The sequence below is a fragment of the Nipponia nippon genome, unplaced genomic scaffold (genome assembly GCF_047370975.1).
Source record: "Nipponia nippon isolate SJK-2023a ecotype South Korea unplaced genomic scaffold, ASM4737097v1 scaffold_3, whole genome shotgun sequence".
NCBI lineage: Eukaryota > Metazoa > Chordata > Aves > Pelecaniformes > Threskiornithidae > Nipponia > Nipponia nippon.
The window spans coordinates 117,121,871-117,143,303 of record NW_028262347.1 but is presented as its reverse complement, the minus strand read 5'-3'; the positions used below and the strand labels follow the sequence as shown (position 1 = coordinate 117,143,303).

General features: G+C 40.8%; 1 protein-coding gene across 2 annotated transcripts; it reads right to left on the bottom strand.

The window, feature by feature from the left end:
* Positions 1–561: 561 nt before the first annotated feature.
* Positions 562–20,478, bottom strand: PLEKHS1 (pleckstrin homology domain containing S1). 2 transcript variants are annotated; one of them, XM_087766741.1, is made up of 15 exons: positions 20,320–20,478; positions 17,732–17,867; positions 16,389–16,480; positions 16,177–16,283; positions 14,798–14,932; positions 13,429–13,504; positions 12,646–12,753; positions 12,017–12,112; positions 9,266–9,376; positions 8,150–8,265; positions 6,636–6,842; positions 6,425–6,526; positions 3,765–3,900; positions 2,878–2,966; positions 562–1,155 (listed from the first exon to the last, which is right to left on the bottom strand). In XM_087766741.1, exons 2-14 carry the CDS (start codon positions 17,760–17,762, stop codon positions 2,898–2,900), a joined length of 1,386 nt encoding a protein of 461 aa, XP_087622867.1. In that variant the 5' UTR covers positions 17,763–17,867; positions 20,320–20,478; the 3' UTR covers positions 562–1,155; positions 2,878–2,897. The 2 variants fall into 2 exon arrangements, with proteins under 2 accessions (XP_087622867.1, XP_087622866.1); XM_087766740.1 differs by having other exon boundaries at positions 563–1,155; positions 6,636–6,845.
* Between the last annotated feature and the right edge of the window lie 955 nt (positions 20,479–21,433).

Here is a 21,433-nt window from a genome sequence, read left to right as displayed (position 1 = left end):
TCCATGTTGTATGTCTGTAAGTGTTATGAATCAGCCAACATGTGACATTAATTATCTGCATTTATAATTGTGCAAACTGACATAACGATCAACTATGGGGTAACACATCAGTAACTGTTTGCTGATGTACAGAATTAATCCCCCAGTTTTGTGAAATATTCTGGAGTTATCCTGTGCATGCTATATCTACCCAAATCCTACTTTTGTCCAAAAGTAACATTTTTCCACGGCTGAGAGGCGCAGCGTGCACTGCGCAATGTCTGCTTCAGCAGCAATGCCACGTGCAGGTTCCACGGTGGTGGCTCTCCTCCCACCACCACGTATGGTTCACAGCTTCTTCGCTAGTTCACCTCTTTTTGGAAATGCTTCTCTATGAAGTTCCAGGAAATTGCTTTACAGCTGTCTCACCTCCTTTGTTCACCCATAACTGGAAACACAAGGTATTTGTCTCACAGTTCAGTGACATATGACCAGTTTCAGGAAACATTTGAAAAAAATATTGAAAGAATGCAGGATGATTGGTCTAAAAAAAAAAAAAAAAAAAAAAAAAAAAAAAAGAGAAGGGAGAACAGGCAGAAAAAACACCTTCCACAATGAAGATTTCTCTGGAGACAGTGGAAATCAAGCATTCCCCATGCCCACTGGAACCAGGGCAAGAAAAAAATAAGGTTCATTTTCTAAAAAGATCATCTAGGATAAATATTAGAAAAAAACTTCCTAATTAACCAAGAGATGAGTCTTTGAACAACACAGGAAGGTCTGGACTTTCCTTTTCTGAAGTTCAGAAGAAGAGCTTAGGCAAACCTTGGGCAGGAAAGGTCGAGGGTGACATCCTCAGGGGATACTCTCGAACTAGATGATCTGTGATTTCAGGATTCAGGTCTAGAGGACTGTCCTAGCAGGCTGACACAGTTACAGAGCGGGAAGAAACCCTGTATGGTGATGGCCGGCCATCCCATCCCTCAGAGGCTCCTTAGGCAGAAATGGATTCGTTGTGCTCAAAGAGGCAGTGCAGAGCAAAGGAGTCGGGTAGCAGCTTTGGAGAAGAGCTCCCAAGGAATGTCTTTTCTTCCATTTTCAGCCTCTGTAGTTCCAGAACTGGGGTTTCCCTCTGTCTTTATGCAGAATTCAGTACAAACAGGCCTTTGAACACCACTGAAACAGAAATATCAAAAAGTAATCCTTTCCCACCTTGAGAAATAAGGTGGGAATGTCCCAAACACTCTTATCTCAAAAGCAGAAGAGACAGACTGTGGAAATATTCAGCCTGGAAATTAATCTTTTAAACAGGCGCTGTGTCTGAAAAGATTGTACACATATTTGTGTTCATTTCGAGTTACCGATGCTGTTTTCATCTTTGGCTAAATAAAATTTTATAATGATTTTTTAAAAAGTCCAGACTGGATTTTAAAGGAAGTATACAAAGCACATTGGTCAATTTACTACTGGAGTAAGTGGCACCAATGCTGATTTTAGTGAGTGTAGTTTCTTACTGTAGTAGCTGACTTGGCCTAATTCAATTGGAAGCTGGACAAATACCTCCTTTGGGCCAAATCCACCTTAATCAAAGCTTATATAAATCTCTTAATATGAATAATCCTATGCAGGCTAAACCCAGTAGTTATTTTGGTTGTATCTGGCAAGATAAAATTATCTGTACTCAAAAACAGTGATTCAGTTTGTTGCCACATCATTGTATATTAATGCAAACTATCTTACAACAGTACACCCGCACACAAACACGTATATACAAATGTGTACATATCCTTATAGAGAATAGGTATGTGTTCTGCATACATGCCGTATCACGGCATGTTTCTGTAAGCAACAGAGGTCACTGTAGTCCAGGACAAAGCTCCCTTTTGGCATCCACTAAAGACACCCCTGTAGGCCGTTCCATATCAAGCACCAGCACCTTTTGGTGTGATATTAGCTGAAAATCAGTCATGTTTCTATGATAGCAATGGAAGCAAGACATATTCACAAATAAATATTTACAGGAAATGTCCTTGTTTGGGAAACAAATGAGCACTTGCTCTGGAAATGCTGCGGTACCAGTGACATCCCTATGCTAGTACTCGGTAGCATCCGAACTCTTTCAGTGAACTCTGTTTGCATGGGGCTGAGGGCACATGCCTTTGTATACATCATTCCTCTCTCTGGTTTTCCCAGGTGTCTTTACCAGTAACACTTTCACAGAGCAGCCCACCCCTCCTCTCTCCCAAATCCAGTCATTCATTCTTTACTTAGGGCTTATTTTGGCTACCAATGAACCCAAAGGTGCTCCAGACACATTCCTTTTCTCCAAGCAGCTCTTTTTCCTGTCATCCCTTGAACGTATTTTTGTGGCTGTAACATAAGAGGGACATAACACAAAAGGAACCACTACACAACACTATTTACCAGCCTTCCTTCCAACACTACAGCTCTCACCTTGCCTTTGCCTTTATGTAGCTAAGGGGAAACACGGGAAAACATGGCTTTGTTCCAAATGTAGGTTGTTTCCACACCCCTAACTGATTAGGAGTTCAGTATAAATCAGTGTAACTCGGTGTAAAGAGGCAAGCAGAGGTGTGAACCAGTACTTTCTACTGAAGTGCAAAGTATTCACAGTGCAAAGGTTTCATAAATGATTTGAACCTCAGTTTTTTTCATGTAACTGAAGTACATGCCAACATGAAATACAAGCCAAACATATGCCATTCATGTCAAAAAAACAAGTTATTAGGACATAAAATTAAAATGAAATCCACGTTCTCTATTCTTTGTACTTCAGCAACAAAAGATGTCTGGCACCTCTAGAAGATAAAGATTACCTCCATACACTATATATCACATTATTCTCCCTGATCTTTTCCCTTGAACTTTGGCACTTACTTAATCATTGAGGTCTTTTTTCAGGAACATGAGCAGCCTTTAACATGGAAGATATCTGAATGTGGAATCCTACATACAGTAAGTTTCACCTTAAAAAAGAAAAAAACATAAGAGAAACTCTTATAGCTTGTTATATTTGATCAACATTTGTGCTACTATCTGACTTGTATTTTAACTAGCTTAATAAAAATATCCGGTTAAGAGAGATTTTTTTTTTTTGCTGAGACTGACTTTCTTTTCTTTAGATGGCAACAGCATCTGATGACCTCAAATTCTCAGCAAAATTCAAACAGGAATGTGTTCAGGTATGGGTCAGAGAACCTGGATACTGAAATATGAGTCCATCTAAGAGAAACATATGTATCAACACGTAGCAGATCACGGTGGTGTTAAAGACACCACTTAGAAATCTCCCATATTCTTCAAAAAAAGTGGCATCACACAAGGAGATGTGTAGTGCTTGATAACCAATAGGAGGTAGGTGTCTAGGGCTCTGCACTCAATACCTAAAACCACTATAAGCAACTACACATCCACTGGAGGCAATTGTTTATTTCCCAAAGTTTGGAGTTCATGGGCCTTAGCCAAAAAGTACGAAGTAACTCTAATTTATGGTTGCCTGGTAGTATCTCTTGGAGTTGCTCAGACTCTTTGAGATCAGGTCCTTGAACACAGCAGTGCTGACCTTGCATCCCCAAATAGGCCAGGAATAAGAGATGTTACATCAGAATGAGGCCAAGGAGCTATTTGGTACTGAGGTTATTCATGCCAAACTCAAAACAGAGTAAATATTGGTTTGAATGAAGCCACTTGAAATGCAAAAAGCAACTTGCTTTCTCATTTGGCTTGATTCATTTGACTATGACCTTCAGGTTAGTCAAGCTTACCTCCTTTCTTGCAGACCTGCTGATGAAGAAGTAAGCCTCCTCCACATCCTGGGGTTGCAGATCATTCACAGCCACTATACGGTCTCCGTGATTAAACAAACATCCCAGTCGGCAAGGACCAGTCCACTGTGAGACACTAGGGTATTTGGAGGACAGACAATAAAGGAAACGTACGGGATATCCAGTTACTGCTAACAGAATGGCAATGGTTGAACAGGATTACATTTATGGTACTGCTCTCTGGAAACAACACACAGGTTGAATGACTTTGCAACTTTTTGATCTGGTTCTAGCTGAAACCAAGCTGCTTCATCCATCCCAACGGGTCCTCCTAAAAGCGCACACAACACTGACATTGCAGCCTGTTAACGAGTGAGACTGGTGCTAGCAAGGTCACCTTGCAAGGTGGGGATTCCAGTTCAAAAGCAGTTGGCCAGACTCGCTGCAGGTACATGTACACTGCTGCAGTTGTTTTAGCCCTGTGTTTGACTGAGATGATTTCCAAAGTTATCCCAAAAGAATGGAATTAAAACTTACTATCATGTGTTTTATCTATGATATAGCTGTGAGGATCAGGGATCCATTGCTGTCCTGATGGGACCCTTATGAAAATTCCAATATCTCTTTCCTGCTGGTCTCTGACAGACTCTCCTTGATGACAAGCTATTTAGAATTACCTGACCTGACAGTCAGACCTAGTGCTCTGTTCCAAATTCTTTCAATACAAATTTACACTAAGAAAGCTCTGTAAATTTAGATGTAGATCCAATTATTGAGATGGGGTCCCATTTCCAGTCCCTTTTACAATGGTATTTTTTCTTCTTGCTGACAGTGGCTGAAACAAAGTGACTTGTTGTGCACACAGTGCCCCTGAGCGGTGCGAATAGGAGAGCAACAGCAAAAGGCAGTCTCAGTGCTGTGTGGCAGTGAAAGATCAACAGGTAGCACAGGAGTATGCACTGAACGTTTTTTCTACTCCCTCTTCTTTATCCTAGTCACTGATATTGAAGGTCTAGGTAGAGCACTAATTTCCAACGGGACTGCTAAGAAGATGTATGTGCTCTGGCCCACAACACCTACTTTTGAAAATCTCTGTCTAGCACTCATTCCTACCACTGAACCAATGCTGGGATTAATTTGGAGATAATTTTATGCTGGCATCCAAATCAAGTCAGTATCATGGTTTAACCCCAGCTGGCAACTAAGCACCACACAGCTGCTCACTCACTCCCCCCTGGTGGGATGGGGGAGGGAATTGGAAGGGCAAAAGTAAGAAAACGCGTGGGTTGAGATAAAGACAGTTTCATAAGTAAGGCAAAAGCCACACACTCAAGGAAAGCAAAGCAAGGAATTCATTCACTACTTCCCATGGGCAGGCAGGTGTTCAGCCATCTCCAGGAAAGCAGGGCTCCATCATGCGTAACAGTTACTTGAGAAGACAAAATGCCATCACTCCGAACATCCCTCCCTTCCTTCTTCTTCCCCCAGCTTTATATGCTGAGCATGACGTCATATGGTGTGGAAGAGCCCTTTGGTCAGTTGGGGTCAGCTGTCCCAGCTGTGCCCCCTCCCAGCTCCTTGTGTACCCCCAGCCTCCTCGCTGGTGGGGTGGGGTGAGAAGCAGAAAAGGTCTTGACTCTGTGTAAGCCCTGCTCAGCAGTAACTAAAACATCCCAGTATTATCAACACTGTTTCCAGCACAAATCCAAAACATAGCCCCATACTAACTACTATGAAGAAAATTAACTCTACCCCAGCCAAAACCAGGACAGTCAGCTTGATTTGTGTAACATAATTTAAGTTTTCACTTACAGCTCACACTTAACTAGAGAGTCTCAGAATGCTCTGCAGGTGCTACTACTTAAATTACAAAATGATGTGATGTAGGTCAATAACATGAGGGACACAGGCTAATAAGTTAAATGGGAAAAAAGGTAAGAAAGGATTTGATGAAAGACAGTGAATCACTGAATTTACTAGATTTGGAAATGGTTCCCTCTGGGCCCATAGGTTCCATGTTGTCATCCTTTCCAGTGACAGATAGGTTTTATGGCTTTCCAAAGGACTGTCACCTCTTTCCACAAATCCCCTTTTTCTTCATAAGACTTAAGTCTACATAAGGGGGTACAGAAGTCAAATAAATGGGACTTGAAGTCTATCCCTTGTATGTGCTTCCTAATTTTTGGCTTTATCATCAATAACAAAGGGTTATTAGCCACCTATACTAAAGCCTGCTACATTTTTGGTTGAAAGGCCTCATTTACCCTATCACAAGATATATCCCCTCATTATATCTCTGAGACATGCCATCGTTCACCAAATCAAAGGTAAAACTGACTAGCAGTAATTAGCTGATTTCACACCAACTTTAGAAGAATAGTTTTTTGAGGTGGGACTTCACCGCTAATTATTATACAGCATGCTAAGGGATCTTGATTCTATATAGCCCTTTTCAACAGCAGTTGAAATAGAAACTCAAGCATGTGAAGAGTCAGAAAGAGCAGAAAGGAATCACTGAAGTACCAGCACACACTGACCTTGCCCTGTTCTGCACTGCCAAAACTGTACATGGATGTGTATGGTCGTACACTTCTGTACCTACCTGACTGTCTCTCATTCACATCTGACAAGATGTCATTCACAAGACATCCAGAACTTACCATATTTTTCCCGCTGCTTCGGTAAGTCTTAGGTAACTGTTAATATCAGCCAGGGTGACGAAAATATCCAACTTCTGCAGCTGGGTCTCATCTGTAACTTGACTGTGAGAGAAAACATCAGAGACCAGGCATGCTTTACCAGTACCTCAACTGAAATCCACAGAGAAGACATATCTGTCTTCTCTGCAACAAAAATGGAGAAGACACTTACCTGAGCAGTATAGACAACTGAACCACTGAAAGAGGTAATGAATTTTGCCTTCTCTGAAGGGTTGGCTGCTGGCTGGTGCTGCTTTCTGGGAGTTTTAGGTGTCTGTTTGCTTCCAAGTCTCTTGGGCATGCATTGTTGTCTTGGTGTTTGGGAGGAGACAGGAGCCCATCACGTCTGCACATGAGCTGGCAACTCTCATCCAGCAACCTGCTGAAGAGGAACGGTGATAAAAAATGAACTGGTTTGGCCATTCCTTTGCTGTGTTTGAAGCTGGATCAACTAGCCACCAGTGAAGCAAAGAATAACAAGTTCTTGTAGAATATCCAGTGGACAAAATTACAGCTAAGTAAAATAAACTCCTCCTAAAAATGGACCATAAATCCCAAAATAAACCTTTTCAGTATTTAAAGACTATTAAGCCTGAAAACATTCCAGCTAACAACATGCCTTGACAAAGAAACTCAGTACAGATTGTTGGCCTTGGCTGTACTGGCTTCTGCAGGGATGTAATGCTGTCCCCCGGGAGATACAATAACTCAGATGTGCTTGAACGCTTTTTAGGTTTATTTGCTGAGCCTTATAATGCCTGGAGCCAACTCCCCTCCACACCCCAAACAAGAATGGGGTTAGTAGTAAAAGCTGCTCTTGGTATATTTAAACTCAGATGGCATAGGCTTGTGAGGTTTCTACAGTAATTCCCTTCAGGGGCTCTCAAAGACACAGGAGAGCTTGAATAAGTCTGTTGGAATAAACTGGTTTGTGGGTCTGCATTTCCAATTACCTCCCACTACGTGGCATAAGACTTGACTGTCTGTAGGTGGCAGGCCATAGCTAACAGCTAATGCCCAGTCCTCTGGCTCAGGAGGTATGGTTTTACCGTGTAGGCATACTTCTCTTCAGTACACTGTGCTATATCGTGGAGATTGTAAAGTTTCCTTGTGGCACTACAACTGTGACGCAAAGTTCAGGTCTGCCTTTGTGACATGCCAGACACTGTACCTTCAAAGTACACAGCATCAGACCTCTTCTTTGGATTGGAAAATGGAAGGAAGGAGATGACCTACTCAGGATCACGTAACTTCTTACTGGAAAAGCAGGGAGCTAATGCCCCATGTCTACCTTTCTCTTTTAACCACTAGATAATGCTGCCTGCTTTGGAGAGTGCCTGTCTGAAAGGTTTCTGGAGCTTGGCTTCAGTATCCAAGTAAAGTGGTGGGCTATTATGTCATGAAAGCCTAGAAAAAGTATGAGTCAACAAAAAGTGGTGCATCCTATAGTCAGAGCCTGTCTAAATGCATGAGTTTGCAATGTGAGTTTAAATTTCATGTTGATGAGTTTGAATTTCACTCCAGTATTCCCATGAGTTCTGAATTTTCTGGACCAAGACCAAAGAAGGACTCATTCAAACAAGATGCAGCCTCCAGATATTGTTATGTAAATACCACAGATGACAGCTCTATCTTTACCACTATGTCACTTTTAATTTGCAAAACCTTAATGAAGTTGTTACTTACAGTGATTCCATTGACATATAAATATTCTCCTCTACTGGGTGCTTCTGCACTGGCTTCTCTTGCAAAGGGACATCAGACTCAGCTGGAACGTCAGGCTTTGATAATTCAGTAGTGCACTGTTGGAAAGACACAACAACACAAGATGTAAATATCCTTGCTCTGCCTACAGAAAAAAATTTTTTTGATTTCCTTCTTTTGTTCAGTGCTCATGCCGTTTAAACACATTGGCTAATATAGCTTGGCTTTCCCCAAATAAGTCACTTCCCAGAAACCATGAGCTAGAAAGGTGGTTGAAGCTTAGAAGTTAATGTTATCTGGTATTATTGACTCTACCATTTGCTTTCCTTTCAGGCTGGGACATAACCAGCTATATTCTAAAGTACTACCACAAAAAATTTGTTACGTTTTAATTTAAGCAGGTTGAAAAAAAAAGTCTTGTACTTTGGGTGTGCTGAACTTAAAGCACTTAGACCATATGACAAAATCATGTTGCTAATGTCCTTCAGTTAGCTGTACAGTCTTTGGAGAGAGGCTGTGACTTCTGCAGAAGACTGACCACTTAGTTTCTCCTGACCACTCACTACATGGGAAGCCTAGAGAAATCAGCCTCCCAAATTAGGTGCCAAAATTTGTTTAAAATGACCAGTATGATTCCTCCTGCTCCCTTGTTTCACAGTGAAATGTAGATACCAAAATGTTTCACAGCTTTTTTAAAGTACTGCTTCATTTTATGTAGCTTGCTTATGCTTCTACAGAATTACATTTGAAAATAGATAAATATATGGCTACATTTTCAAAATGAAGTTTTCACTTTTGAACCCCCCCTGTGATATAATAGGCAAAAGCCATTTACAATGAACCAGTCAATTTGGGGATTTTCAACAAAATCAGCAATGTTTTTGGCAAAATGCCACTTTCTACCAGAAAGATCCTTTGAATAAGTCTATTGTATTTTTTCTTGTATAAATGAAAGCTCTATTACCTAGTGCTTTATCTACGTATTTCTTTTACAAGGAACTAGTGGTTCCTCGTACTAGTTCCTCTTTGGCTCATTAAATGTTTCCTGTCTCCTTGGAGCTATTAATAAACTAGCAGAATTCACAACTGATAAACTACCTTTGCTAAAATATTGCTGGGAGTTTGGTAATAGTCGTCTTCATCCTTTTTAATGTCTTCATCTGTATCTGACGACAGCAGATTTTCCTCACTCTTTCCCAGATTTTCATCCTGGTAAAAGAATGGTTTTGCAGTTAACAGACAAAACTGGCCAGTAATATTAGTACTTCTCACAGATGGATTTGTGGCAATCAGGCAGTTGCAATTGACTACATGTTCACACCTGTTATTTTGTTTAAAAATCAAGTGGGTTAAACAAATCATGTACAAATCTGCATGCATTTAGGGTCACTTGTGTGCAAAAGATTTTTTATTTGCATTCAGTTCTAAAATCCTTACACTAGGAAAAAAATCTGTAGGAAATCTAGAAGTGGATTGGGAGATATTTGTCCTTTTTAAGCACCTTTTAACTGCTATCAAGTAAAGAATGAATTTGGGATTTCCCTGACTAACGAGAAGTGTATTAACTCATACTTCTCCATGAACTAGAACATACCCCAGAGGGCTGGAGATCTGACACTGAATCCTTTGTGTCCTGAGTGATATTCTGCCTTCATAAATACCTGAAATACTAAGTTTGAAGCAATTTGGTAAGTCAAGGAGAAATTAATCCCTCCACCAAGTTTACCTTTCTAAGTCACAAAGAAAAATTATTTATTTTTATGTCTCCTTGTTGACTTCACTATAATGAAGAGTATAGTAATTAGTATTTAGCTGCCTCCCAATACAATTCTCCATGCCATGTTTGTGATGCAACCGTTTTTTATCTCTCCACTTACATCCTTGGTTTCCATGGTGATCATTTTAATAATTGCTAAATATGCCACAGAATATATTACCGTTTTCAAGGTAAAGTAAATTAAACTAATTACTCTCTTACATGTAAAGAGAAGAAACTGGCATTGAATAGAAATTAAAGGTGATGAATGTATTTTTGTTTCTTGTTGGTATAAATGACATAAAAAGCACATGCTGTAGGAATCAGAACAAACCTACAAACGGTCCTTCAAGAAGTACATAACAAAACCCCAGCAGGAACAAGACTGGCTCTGTGGTCATGATACAAAGTCATGAATGAGTTTCCCAGTGACTTTTCAGGGGCTTAGGATCAATCAAATGAGTAAAAACTTGGGGAAAAGGGGGAAGAGGAGGTGATTTTATGAAGTCTTGAGATTCTCCAGCTCCTGAGAAATTTCAGAGAGCAGACAGCAGTCATCACCTTCCCAGACTGAGCCTTCAATCACTGACAGTGGCTACCTTTTGCCTTAGAAATGTAGAGTCATACTTCTAACAGGACATAAATACAAGGGATTAATCTTGAAGTCAGCTGTCTAGACATCACTGAGCAGAGAATAGTTCTGGATATGTTAGCAGATGCTGAACTTATGAGGCAAGTGAAATATTTTTATCAAATGAACAAACAATTTTGTTTCTTGTTAGCTCTATGGCAAGGTTATTTATTTTCACACATGCTGAAACAGAAATATGAGCTTCCTGCTATTCCCTCTGCTTCAGGCTAAAAAGGTAAAATCCAAATCCCTTATCTTTTAACCCTCATGGTCAGTCTGTCCTAGTTCGAACAGCTGCATACAATACATGCTCTCTGAGGCACCATAAGTATGAGAAGAATTAATGAACGAGACAGAAAAGGCATGTGTAAGAAAGAGACAGAAAAAGCACCTTGGTATGCATCCAGTGCAACACTGGTTAAATCAGACCAAGGGTTAACTCAATGCATTTCAGAGCTCAGACTCACAACTGAATTATTGCAGCTTCATAAAGTACTGTGCATGAGCTGAGCTGTGCTAACTGCCCATGGCATTGCAATGTAGTTTCAGCTATTTTCACTACTTTCCACTAAATCTAGCTGTACTATCTCATACTTGCTGCCAGCCTGTGCACACGGATGATGACCACAGCATGTGATTTACCACTCTGTTAGCTATGGTAGCAGAACAGATTCTTTTCCCTGTATCTCAGCCACTCTAGATCATAGTCCAACACATAAACTGCTAATAAAGATGGGTTTAAACTCAGCCACCAAACTGCGTGCTGGTGTGGCGGAGCCTTGGTTGTGCCTTCTTTTCTGTTGACTCTGCTGCAAAGGCAGAGAATGGGTGAAAACCATCTGAAACTGCTGCAGGTGTTTGTTCAGGGAACACAGGTCAGAACATTTAGCCAATAATATGTGATAACATTCATCATTGTATCTTTTTAAATCATTCCTGCCAGATATGGAAGCTAAATTACTTGAAGTTATATTTATGCTTACAGAAGGTCAGTCTTGAGGTGTGCCTCAATTTAACCAGCCCTTGTTCTGTAGTTCAATTACATTGATTCAATTGCTACCAGCAGAGGCTGCAGAAAGAAACAATTTAGGAAGACTGTGGCACAGCTGAGAGATGTGATGAGAGGAGCAAATCCTCAAGCCGTGCAACTTCAGAGTTTTCTTTAACAAGTTTGTGAGAGTTGCCACAAGTTGCAATTGCTGCACAGAAACTCTGAGGATCTGCCTCTAATAAATAAAGTAAACAAAGGGTATTTCAAGCAAGCTCTTAGAAGGTTATTTTCAGTGCTAAACAAGACAACAGACTAATTATATTTAGGAAACTTCCATAATGAAAACCAACTCAGTGTACTGGGAAAGTAGATGAATAATCTATATAGTTACAGATACTCAGGTGAGATAAGAGCCGATAGTCACTTCTGCTGACTGAGCAAGTCAAGAGCTGTTTCATTTATTCTGCTTACCAGGCTTGACAAAACTCCTCTTGGTGAGTCACACTCAGCCTGTTGAGGGCCAGGATCTGAATTAGGCCTGTTCTTGTCTTCTGAGGGACCATTCTCCTGTATACAAAAGAAAAAAGTCGACTCCTCCTAAAGGTGCTTCACCTGCATTCAGCTTCCTCCAGCTGGGCCATTTGCATGCAACTTTGTGACTAGAGAAAACCAACACTCCCTTGGCTGCTATTCAGCCTGTCACCAGAGGACGGGGACTGCAATTGCTCTGGGACAGCAGCAATGCATTCCTTCCTTTCTATTTAAATATTGAGGGGGAAGATCTGGAAGGCACAGAGGAACTGGACCTGAACTCCCCTCTAGGCCAAAGCAAACCTGCAGGGGCTTATTTTATGCCCACTAATCTTTGCCAGTCAGTTGAGACAGCCAATGAATATCGTTTCTCATTCCCATCAACACCTGTCTTTACTTACATGCAGACTTTCCCCAAAAGTCTTTCCTTTGTGGGGACTCTCTGATGCCATCATCCAGGTCCTACTCAGGAACCCCACCAGAGAGCAGAACAGACGACCCGGGCACCCATTGCACAAGCTCTGAAGAACTTTTGATGGAAAAAACAACTATACAAATCACATGTTTACCTTCTGGTAGCTTTGCCTTTCCAGGAAACTGGTTGTATCTGTAGAATTCAAGAATAGTGGCAAAGAGGAGGGCCGGCTTCTGACTTCTGGATTTACAAGATCTTGGTTCTAGAAATAAGATGGCAGCAGTGTAAGAAGACAAGCGCCTGATGGGCATGGACTACAATGTACCAAGGCATCCTACTAGTCCAAATTTTACTTCTAATGGCTCGGAGAGGTTGTCTACGTGGCATTTTTCAGGCAGATATAAATTTGCCCTGCTTGCACTTTGAGCTGAGTGGAACCTGTAGGAATGTAAGTAGCTTAGTGCTGAGTCTGAACTAGTAGGCCTGGCTGGCTGACAAGGTGCAGAAACTTGGGCTTGAGCTTGAACTAACAGAGCTTCCAGCTGCTCCTACACTGACAGACTAGATGTGGATCAGTTTGTAAAACAGCATGTAAATATAACCAAAAAGCACACAGTAAGAATAACACACAAGTTTTCATTCTGACACATCAAAGGCACAATTCATTGCAGCATAATGTCAATCATCTCCTAATTTCCATGTGGCTTACTCTTCAAAGAGATTCCTTCAATGTAAAATCAATCCTAGCGCAGACAGACTGTGCAATGCCTCCTTAATGCATAAAGCCAGGGTACAGGATTTATATGGAAAATTAATTTCTGATTAACCAAAGCACAAGCCAACTTGCAAGGCCAAAATCAGCAAAATTCCTTTGCACAGGTTTGTAATGAAATTACAAACTTCTTTCTTTCTAAAAACAAGTGCAGTAACGTGTCACCTGAGGGCAGCATCCACCTCTTTTGGCCTCCCTGCAGACTGAAGATATCACAGTGACCCAGTCTTCTGTTTCCTGCCTGTAGGTTGGAACAACAGAAATGAAAACCTACTCACAGGTAAAACACAAGGAAAACCCATTTGCCTACCCACTTCTTCCTATGGTGCCCAAAATAATGCTTCTTGAAATCAATGGGGAAAATCTGCACCTTCCTTTCAAGAGAGAGCGCTCAGGTGGCCATAGCCAGATGGCAAAGTTTGACCTCAGAGAGGTGCAAACCAGGACTGGGAGCTAAAAAGTATGCAGGGGGGCTGTATGTGCATGTGCAAGAGTCTGCCATAAAGACAGCTAACAAGGCTTGGGACTGCATTTGGGGGAGCAGGACAAGAAACATGCCATGAAAGGACCCCTGAAGCCCTGTTTCATGCTTGTGGCGGATTTGGTTGGATTAATTCTGGAATGCTTCCCACCAAGTGTGGGCTGTGAGAGCAGTGCCCAGGGGGAAGGCGTGGAGTGGCACGCTCAAGTAACACACAGGTATGTGTTTTTCTTCTACGCTTGTCAGCGTTTCACACATCAGCTGCTCTTCTGAATAAAGGCAGAAAACACCCCCCAACACGCTGGTGGCTGGGAAGCTGAAAAGAAGAAGCTGGGAATCAGCAGCAGAGGAGCACTGTGCCAAATGTCCTCCCTCACCTAACTAATCTAGCTTTGGCTTCACCTTGACAGCAGCAGTTGCTGCCCCTGCTGAGGACTGGACTGCAGCCTGGCAGAGCCGGGATCCCACCACCCTGCTACAGTAAAGACCTCGGTCATTCCTTTTGGGGTCTGTTTTCCCTCAGGGGAATTTTCCCCTTCAATCTGCTTCCCTTCATTAACAACCTCCTTTCCAGGGCATGATTATTTCCCGTGATTTATCCATACGGAGCAGAAGCTTTCCTAACTCCCAGGAGCCACTGGGTGAGAAGACAAAGCTCTCTGCTCTTCCTTGACCCTTAACCAGTCCAGTCTGATATGGCAGCGCCGCACTGATGTACTGCCGCTGCCATCCCCACTCCCAGCCATGTGCTCCCAGTACTTTCACATGTTGGACGTTCTAACAGTGTGGCTGCAGGGAAGGTTAGCTCACCTGTCTGAACGAGCAAAAAATTAACCCGGCCATGGGGGGAAAAAAATGACATAGAAAAGAGCAGTTTTCCATTGGATCAACCAGCTGAATGGTTTCATCCCAGAGCTGCGCCATCAGTAGCTGAGACACGGGAAGGGGTGGAGCGGCTGTGAAGGAGTAGGACCTTGCCTTGGGGCAGCGGCTTAGCATTATATTAGCTTAACTGTGATGTCATATTGCATTTGCACATCTTGCTATGCCTACCTGCTGCTCCCAATGATGTAGTAACATCTGTTTCCAGTACTGATGGACATCACCTGTTCAGGAAGGCATTTAAACATCTTCCTCACCGTTTCCATGATTTCAGAATTGCTTATGCCAACTTCGATATTTATGATTCTGTTAAGATAGCCATATGAAACATTATATAACTATACATACATAAGCGCACACATTCAAAACAGATAGTCTGTCAATGAAGAAAACTTCCAAGCAAAAAAATAAAATCAACTTTTGCAAAGACTCGTGTCCAGATTTTGGATCCTCATTTCTGAAAAAAGGGGCTGTTGGTTTAACACAGAATCTTGAAAAGAAATGATAGTAAGAAAAATTCCTGGCAGATGTTTTTGAACCACTACAGAACAATACATTTGATTTGAAACTAATTGTATATTAACAGTGTTCTAATGGAGGGGAAGAGGAACAGACAAGAAGTACTCTTAATGGATACTTAAATGGAAGCACTCCTTCCATTAACTTCCAAGAAGTAAATTAGTAAAAATAATAACAACAATAATGATGGTAATAATGTAACCACATACCACTGAGCAAGCTGGAGTTTTTTTGAAAGCTTCACAATGTCCATCTTTTTAATGGAAGAAGAACAACAGCAATGTGAGTCCAGTGACCTCCATGCCTAACAATTCCAGGAGCCTGCAGTATTAAGCTCTAGGTCTGACTGGTAAAATCTTACAATTCCCTTTACATTTACTGTTTCCCTTCTATGTATCTCATACCACATGTGACATGGTAAAGGGTGCTAGTACAAAGCTAATGATGCCTAGCCTTGCTGCAGTGGGCACTGTGCTGAGAGGAATGAAATGACCCACCCAAACGAGACAAGCAGAACAATTTCTTGGCGGAGTAAGAGGCAGTGGGGCAGCCAGCGTCAGCCCAAAGGGCTACGTGAAAGCCAGGAGACCTCTGCACAACTTGCAAAGCACTGCAAACCCGTAAGGTGGGAAAGGTTGTGTGCCACAGTTGAGAGTGTCATAGCCCATCCTTACTCGCATGTGAGTGAATGCATAGCACTGTCCTCACAGGAGATAAAATATCTTCTACTACAAGACTACAGCCTTTGGGATCACGGAGCCAAGATGTCTGGTTCGCAGACACCACATCACCACAATCAGTCACATAAATGTATCAAATTTCATCAAAGCAATTTAGGATTTTTACTTCTACATATATCATACACTGTAAGTTGCATTCAAAGCCTACAAAAGCCCAAGGGACTCTTCTGGACTTCAGCAGGATTTGGATCAAGAACCTCAATCAGGAACAAGTGTCTGTACAATCAGTGGCCACTTAAGAGTGTTGGTACATGACTTAAAACAAAAAGGTGGTGTATTTGAGTTACATACTGATCAACGGCTATGGAGCCTTTTGTGTTCTGGCCTTTTAGATACTTCAGGATGTAATTGCCCTTGCTGGATTTGGACAGGATGAAGAAACGCTTTTTCCAGGAATTCTGCCGAAGAGAAAGTATTTTGTCTCTCATTAAAATTCAGGATAGCAGAAATAACAGATGCTTGTTGAGGGATTGCTGGAATATGACTAATCTGTGCTAGCATACCTGTGAGCCAAAAAGTTGAAGAGGTGGTGATTTGATGAGGAATCCCTGCTTGCAGACATCACCTTCAGGGCAAAATGCATTTTGAGTTCTCACTAATCAAAGAGAAATGAACAGCACCATTACTTAATTTGTTGTCAATTAATCTCTTACAAAGGCCTGCCTGAACTGGAAATTGTTGCTGAGCACTGGGTTTCTGTGCTTAAATGGCCATAAAGCACATTACAATTGAGAAGACAAACACAAATCAAGGCTGTAACATATAGGGCCAGGCCATGCTTCCCTGACGTCAATGTTACTGCTGACAGCTGGCCCAAACTGCAAACAAATGATAGTGACAACATAGGGGGCTCGGAAGATATCATGAGCCTCTGTCTTATTTAACTGATCTTATTTAACCTCTGGAATTTGGTCTTATTTAACTTCACAATTAGTGATCTGAAAGACAGTAAACAGGCCCCTAATAAAATTTGTAGATGGCATTCAGTTTGGATACGTTGCAAACACAGCTAAGGACAGATCATCTTACACCATGAATCATGATGTGATAACAGGAAAAAGTCTTACAAGTAAAATATGAGGTAAAACCTTAGGGGGAAAAATTCCTGAATGTATTTGTTCACAACCCTGCATACTCTGTGGCCAGTTGTAGCTTAAGATTCACATTTTCTAATCACTGGTGGATTTCTGATCAAAATCTGTTTTATTAATGTACTTTAACATCCAATGAAAGGAGTGGCAATCTCATTCCATTTTTTTTCAGCTATAAACTGTGTATGGGAAATCAAGATTTTTTAAGAATCCAGTGACTGAAAGGAGCGCAGTCAACCTCATTTTGGATCTTCCAGTAAGGGACAGTAGTGAATATACATAAGTTCTGGGAAATATAACTTGACCAAACTTTGTGGTGATGCAAGAAACGCTTGGTTCTGAAATCCCATTTACTACTGACTTCAGTGGAGGTAAGGCTTCATCATCAGTGCTTTGGAGATATTGACTGTATCTTCCATATCCCAGTTAATTTTTAAGGATTTTAGTGTTTTTTACAAATGTCAGTTCAACCTCTGTGTCAAGGATGAGAAAAATTCTGCTATGAAGGGAAATGTTGCATTTAGGACAGATTCTTTAAGGAAGGAAGCAAAGGGGCAGAATTAACACACAGCGTAAGTCCAGATGAAATCTCCAAATTCTTCAGTATGCTATTTTCCCCTGGTTTTCACCTAATGTTTACCACAGAATCCTGGGCAGGTGGAAGGCAAAGAGAATGGTGCCATATATTGATAAGAATGGACTGAAACCTGATTCAACCTTACTACTGACAAATCTTAGTAACTGAAATTTTGTACCTGCGGAACTTCTTTTACTTGTAGAAGTCATCCTGATTGTTTCTTCCACCCAGATAGCAAAGAGAGCAAAAACCTTGAAGCTAATTCCTTTCGATTTGCTTGCTGCTGAGCCGCATTTCACTGCACGCACGGCTGCCTAAGAAAATAACAAATATCTCACAAGTGTTTACTTTCATAGTGATGATTAAACCATATAAAATAAACATAGAAAAATCTATAATAAACTACATAAATAATTATAATAATTATAATTCATTTAAGCATACTATTATGCATCATAATATTTTATATTAGAAAGTAAACTATACATGATATGCTATAATATTATATTTATTCTATTATTACAGAATTATAAAATTACAAATAATAAAAATTATAAATTTATATAGGCCAAAGAAATGATTTGCCTAGGAAGTGGTGAGACCTGCCAACAGAACTTCATTTTGCCCCTTCCTTTGCACTAGACAGAACACCTGTAACCTAGGAAGATTGCATCCCATATATGTTTCTGACACTGCCTCAGCAGTGTGATCAGCCCTGTATAAAATAGGCATAGCTTGGCCTAAAGAGTTTAAAATTTATTTAGAAAAGCTAGTCATAATACTATGGTAATTACAATAATTTGCAAGTCTGTAGCATTCTTAATACAATGCCCTCAGATAAATTTATAAACAGTGATGAAATAAACTTCACAGCTTTCTAAGAGCTGGATTAGTATTATAATTTTTCAGAGGGGTAAACGGAGAATATCTGTTTCTATTTATGTCAACTTATTTTTGCAATGTCTCCTCCAATATTACCAGGGAAATAGGAATCTCACTGTAAACCCAAGAAGTTAAATAACCTGCTCATTGGCATAGCCAGGCTGTGGCAGAGATGGGAATAGAGGCTGGCAGGGAGGCAGAACGCACCGATGCATTTCCATGGACTTCTCCGAAGTTTTGTTAAATAACCCTTTAACAAAACATGCAGGCAGAGGTCTGTGGGATTTGGTAAGTGCAGGAACACAGAGATGGAGCATTTAGAGGTAAAAGGTGGGTTTCGGTAACGGGCTTCCATTGTAGGTTTTTTTTGAGCTAATTTACCTTTCAGTGCTTTCCTTTGAGAAGAACACCATTCGGGTGTCAGGATAACAGAGCCAGACCTCCAAAGCACTGCTATTTCTTTGCAATTCGTATGTGAGCTCTGCACCCCTCCCAGGTGATTGCATGCATGGCACTACATTTTGCACACTGGATGTTTTTTTATTATCTCATGACTGCTTTCTTGTTTTTCTTGTATTTAAAATCAGAACTAGTTTCTCTCACATATTTACATTTCCAATTTGTAATACCATGTCTGTTTGTAACATCATGTAGGAAACTTTTCAGGTTTCCCTTTGCCCTACCCCAAAGCTCTCATGCCTTGCAAAATCAAATCCTTTCCTTTTAGTAACTTGGCTTGAAGTTGTCTGTAAGCTACAACAAGGTCACACAGTCTCCAACATGTGTGCCACCTGAAGCTGCAGAGCCTCTTCTGGAAAAATTTGAAGGACTGCAAGTGCTGTTCTCTAGTTCTCTAGTTCTTTGCTAAGCTCCCTGGCTGGACTGAAAGATTTAAGGGGTTTCCTTTGCTTCTGTTTCTTCAGTGATTTACTCCATGGTGCCAGAAGTAAACACGGTACGGTCAGGAGTGGTGGTCAGAAATGGTTGGTTATTTTCTGGCCTCACTCACCTGATGTGGGGTGGGTTACAGACAAAATTTTACCTCTGACACACAAGTAAAGCTATAGACTTCCACACCTCCTGTTCCTGGCAATACCATGCTGTAAATGAGAATGACCCACTGCAAACTTAGGTCCACTGGAGATGTCTGCAGACCATTTCTGTCTGTATTTTTGGGTGGTTTTTTTTTTAGGGAAACCTTTGCAATTTTGCCTTTTTGGGAGAAAGATTTGTACAAATGCTGTGACAGATTGTTATAAAATTTACTTCTAGGGTTTTCCTCTATTGCCTACCAAAAAAAAGGACAAAAAAGCAATTTCCAAAACTAAAAATGACTTCACACAAAGTCAAATTGTTAGTGTCAATAGTAAGGGCACATGCCTGGGGTTGCAATGAAAGGCAATGTAATATTCTTTTCAATGCGACTGACAGAGTCACTGTGACTGGCAAATGATGCAATTTCTGCAAAACAATGTTCCAAGAGCCTATGACAGGATAAAAGTCTCTTCTAGGTTTCAGTAAAAGTCAGGATTTGCAGGTGGGAAGACAAAAACACGTGAGACTCCGGCTGTGCTATCTCACTCTGCATTTTGGGAAAAACTTTTTAATTGTCATGTTTAATTGTCTTTTCTCTTCAACGGAAAGCAACATTTTAAACAGGTTATGTCTAATTCAGAATAGGCAATGCCAATTCCATGATTATACCCCCTCAGATTTTTGTATGCTTGGCATTAAGAGATTTGATCACTTTCAACCTTCTGAAATGCAATGAAGCACTTCAGTCAAAATGAAAATACAATGCTTCAAATTGTTAAGATGTAGGCTATAATAAAACTCAAAAAATATAATACCAAGATAAGGAAAGAAAACTGTGTTAATACTTACAGGCAAAATATCTTTATGGTGTAGAAGTACCCTTAAGTATTTCCAGATTCTCTGTATTGCCTCCTGCAGCAAAACGTGTCCTCGCCCCACATTGTGACTGCCTTCTTATAGTCCGTGTGTAAATACAAACACGCTGAAATATGATCCACAAGGAAATCCCCGTTTCTGCCATGGGAAGCAAATTAAAGACTGTTCTGAAAGGGGAAATCCAGAAGTTTAATACTCACCTACAAGCAATGAAAGAATATGCATGTTTGAGGCAGCCATAAATGTCTCCCATGCAGAAAAAAGCCTGGGGGCAGCTTATTTTTGTTGGTTCAGCTTTCTAAACAGTCCCTTCATTTCCCCTGAGCTGTGTCTAAAATACAATATCCACATGTGACCGGAAGATAGAGCAATGTTAAGAACACTAAAAGATCATAAACTACCGTAAAACGTAACCAAGTTCAGATTTAAAGAACAGCATTTGCTAAAACGTACAATGGTGAAGCTGGATTTCTTATGCTACCTATGGAATGACAATGTACTTTCATTGAAGGTCAGTCTGTCTTGGTTAGAGGTGAATTTTTTGGATTTTCACCAGAAACATCCAGCGTATCATTAATGATAATGATTTTACACACTAACCCATTTGGCTAATACTGCAGATGGCAAGGGAATTGCTGTTAGACAGAAAATAGTTATAAATTTCATAGGAAATAAGCTAAAATGCTCTACAGCTTTTAAGTCACTATTCAGCTACCTGGCCTTGCTCAAGTGAAAGGGCCAGGCTTCCTCATGAATGGGTTCCTTCGGGCTCTTGGGCTGGCACAGCCCTCAGCTTGTAAACATCACCAGTCGGACGTGATGTCTGTTGGTGGGAAATTTTCCTCTTAAATAATATTTTTTGGACATGATTTAAAGTAATGCTCCATCTAGCAGAGACACTGGTCCCGACACAAGGGAATGTTTTTCTCTCTTTCTTTCACTACGACTCTAAGTTATCTTTCCAAATTGCTTTCCTCTCTGGCAGTGTCTTCAGGTATTTTATGCTCATCTTTGTTTATTTCATATACCAGAACTAGCCTGAAGGTTGTTTAAGATTCAGCCTCAACTTCTTCCTTTCATTGTAAGT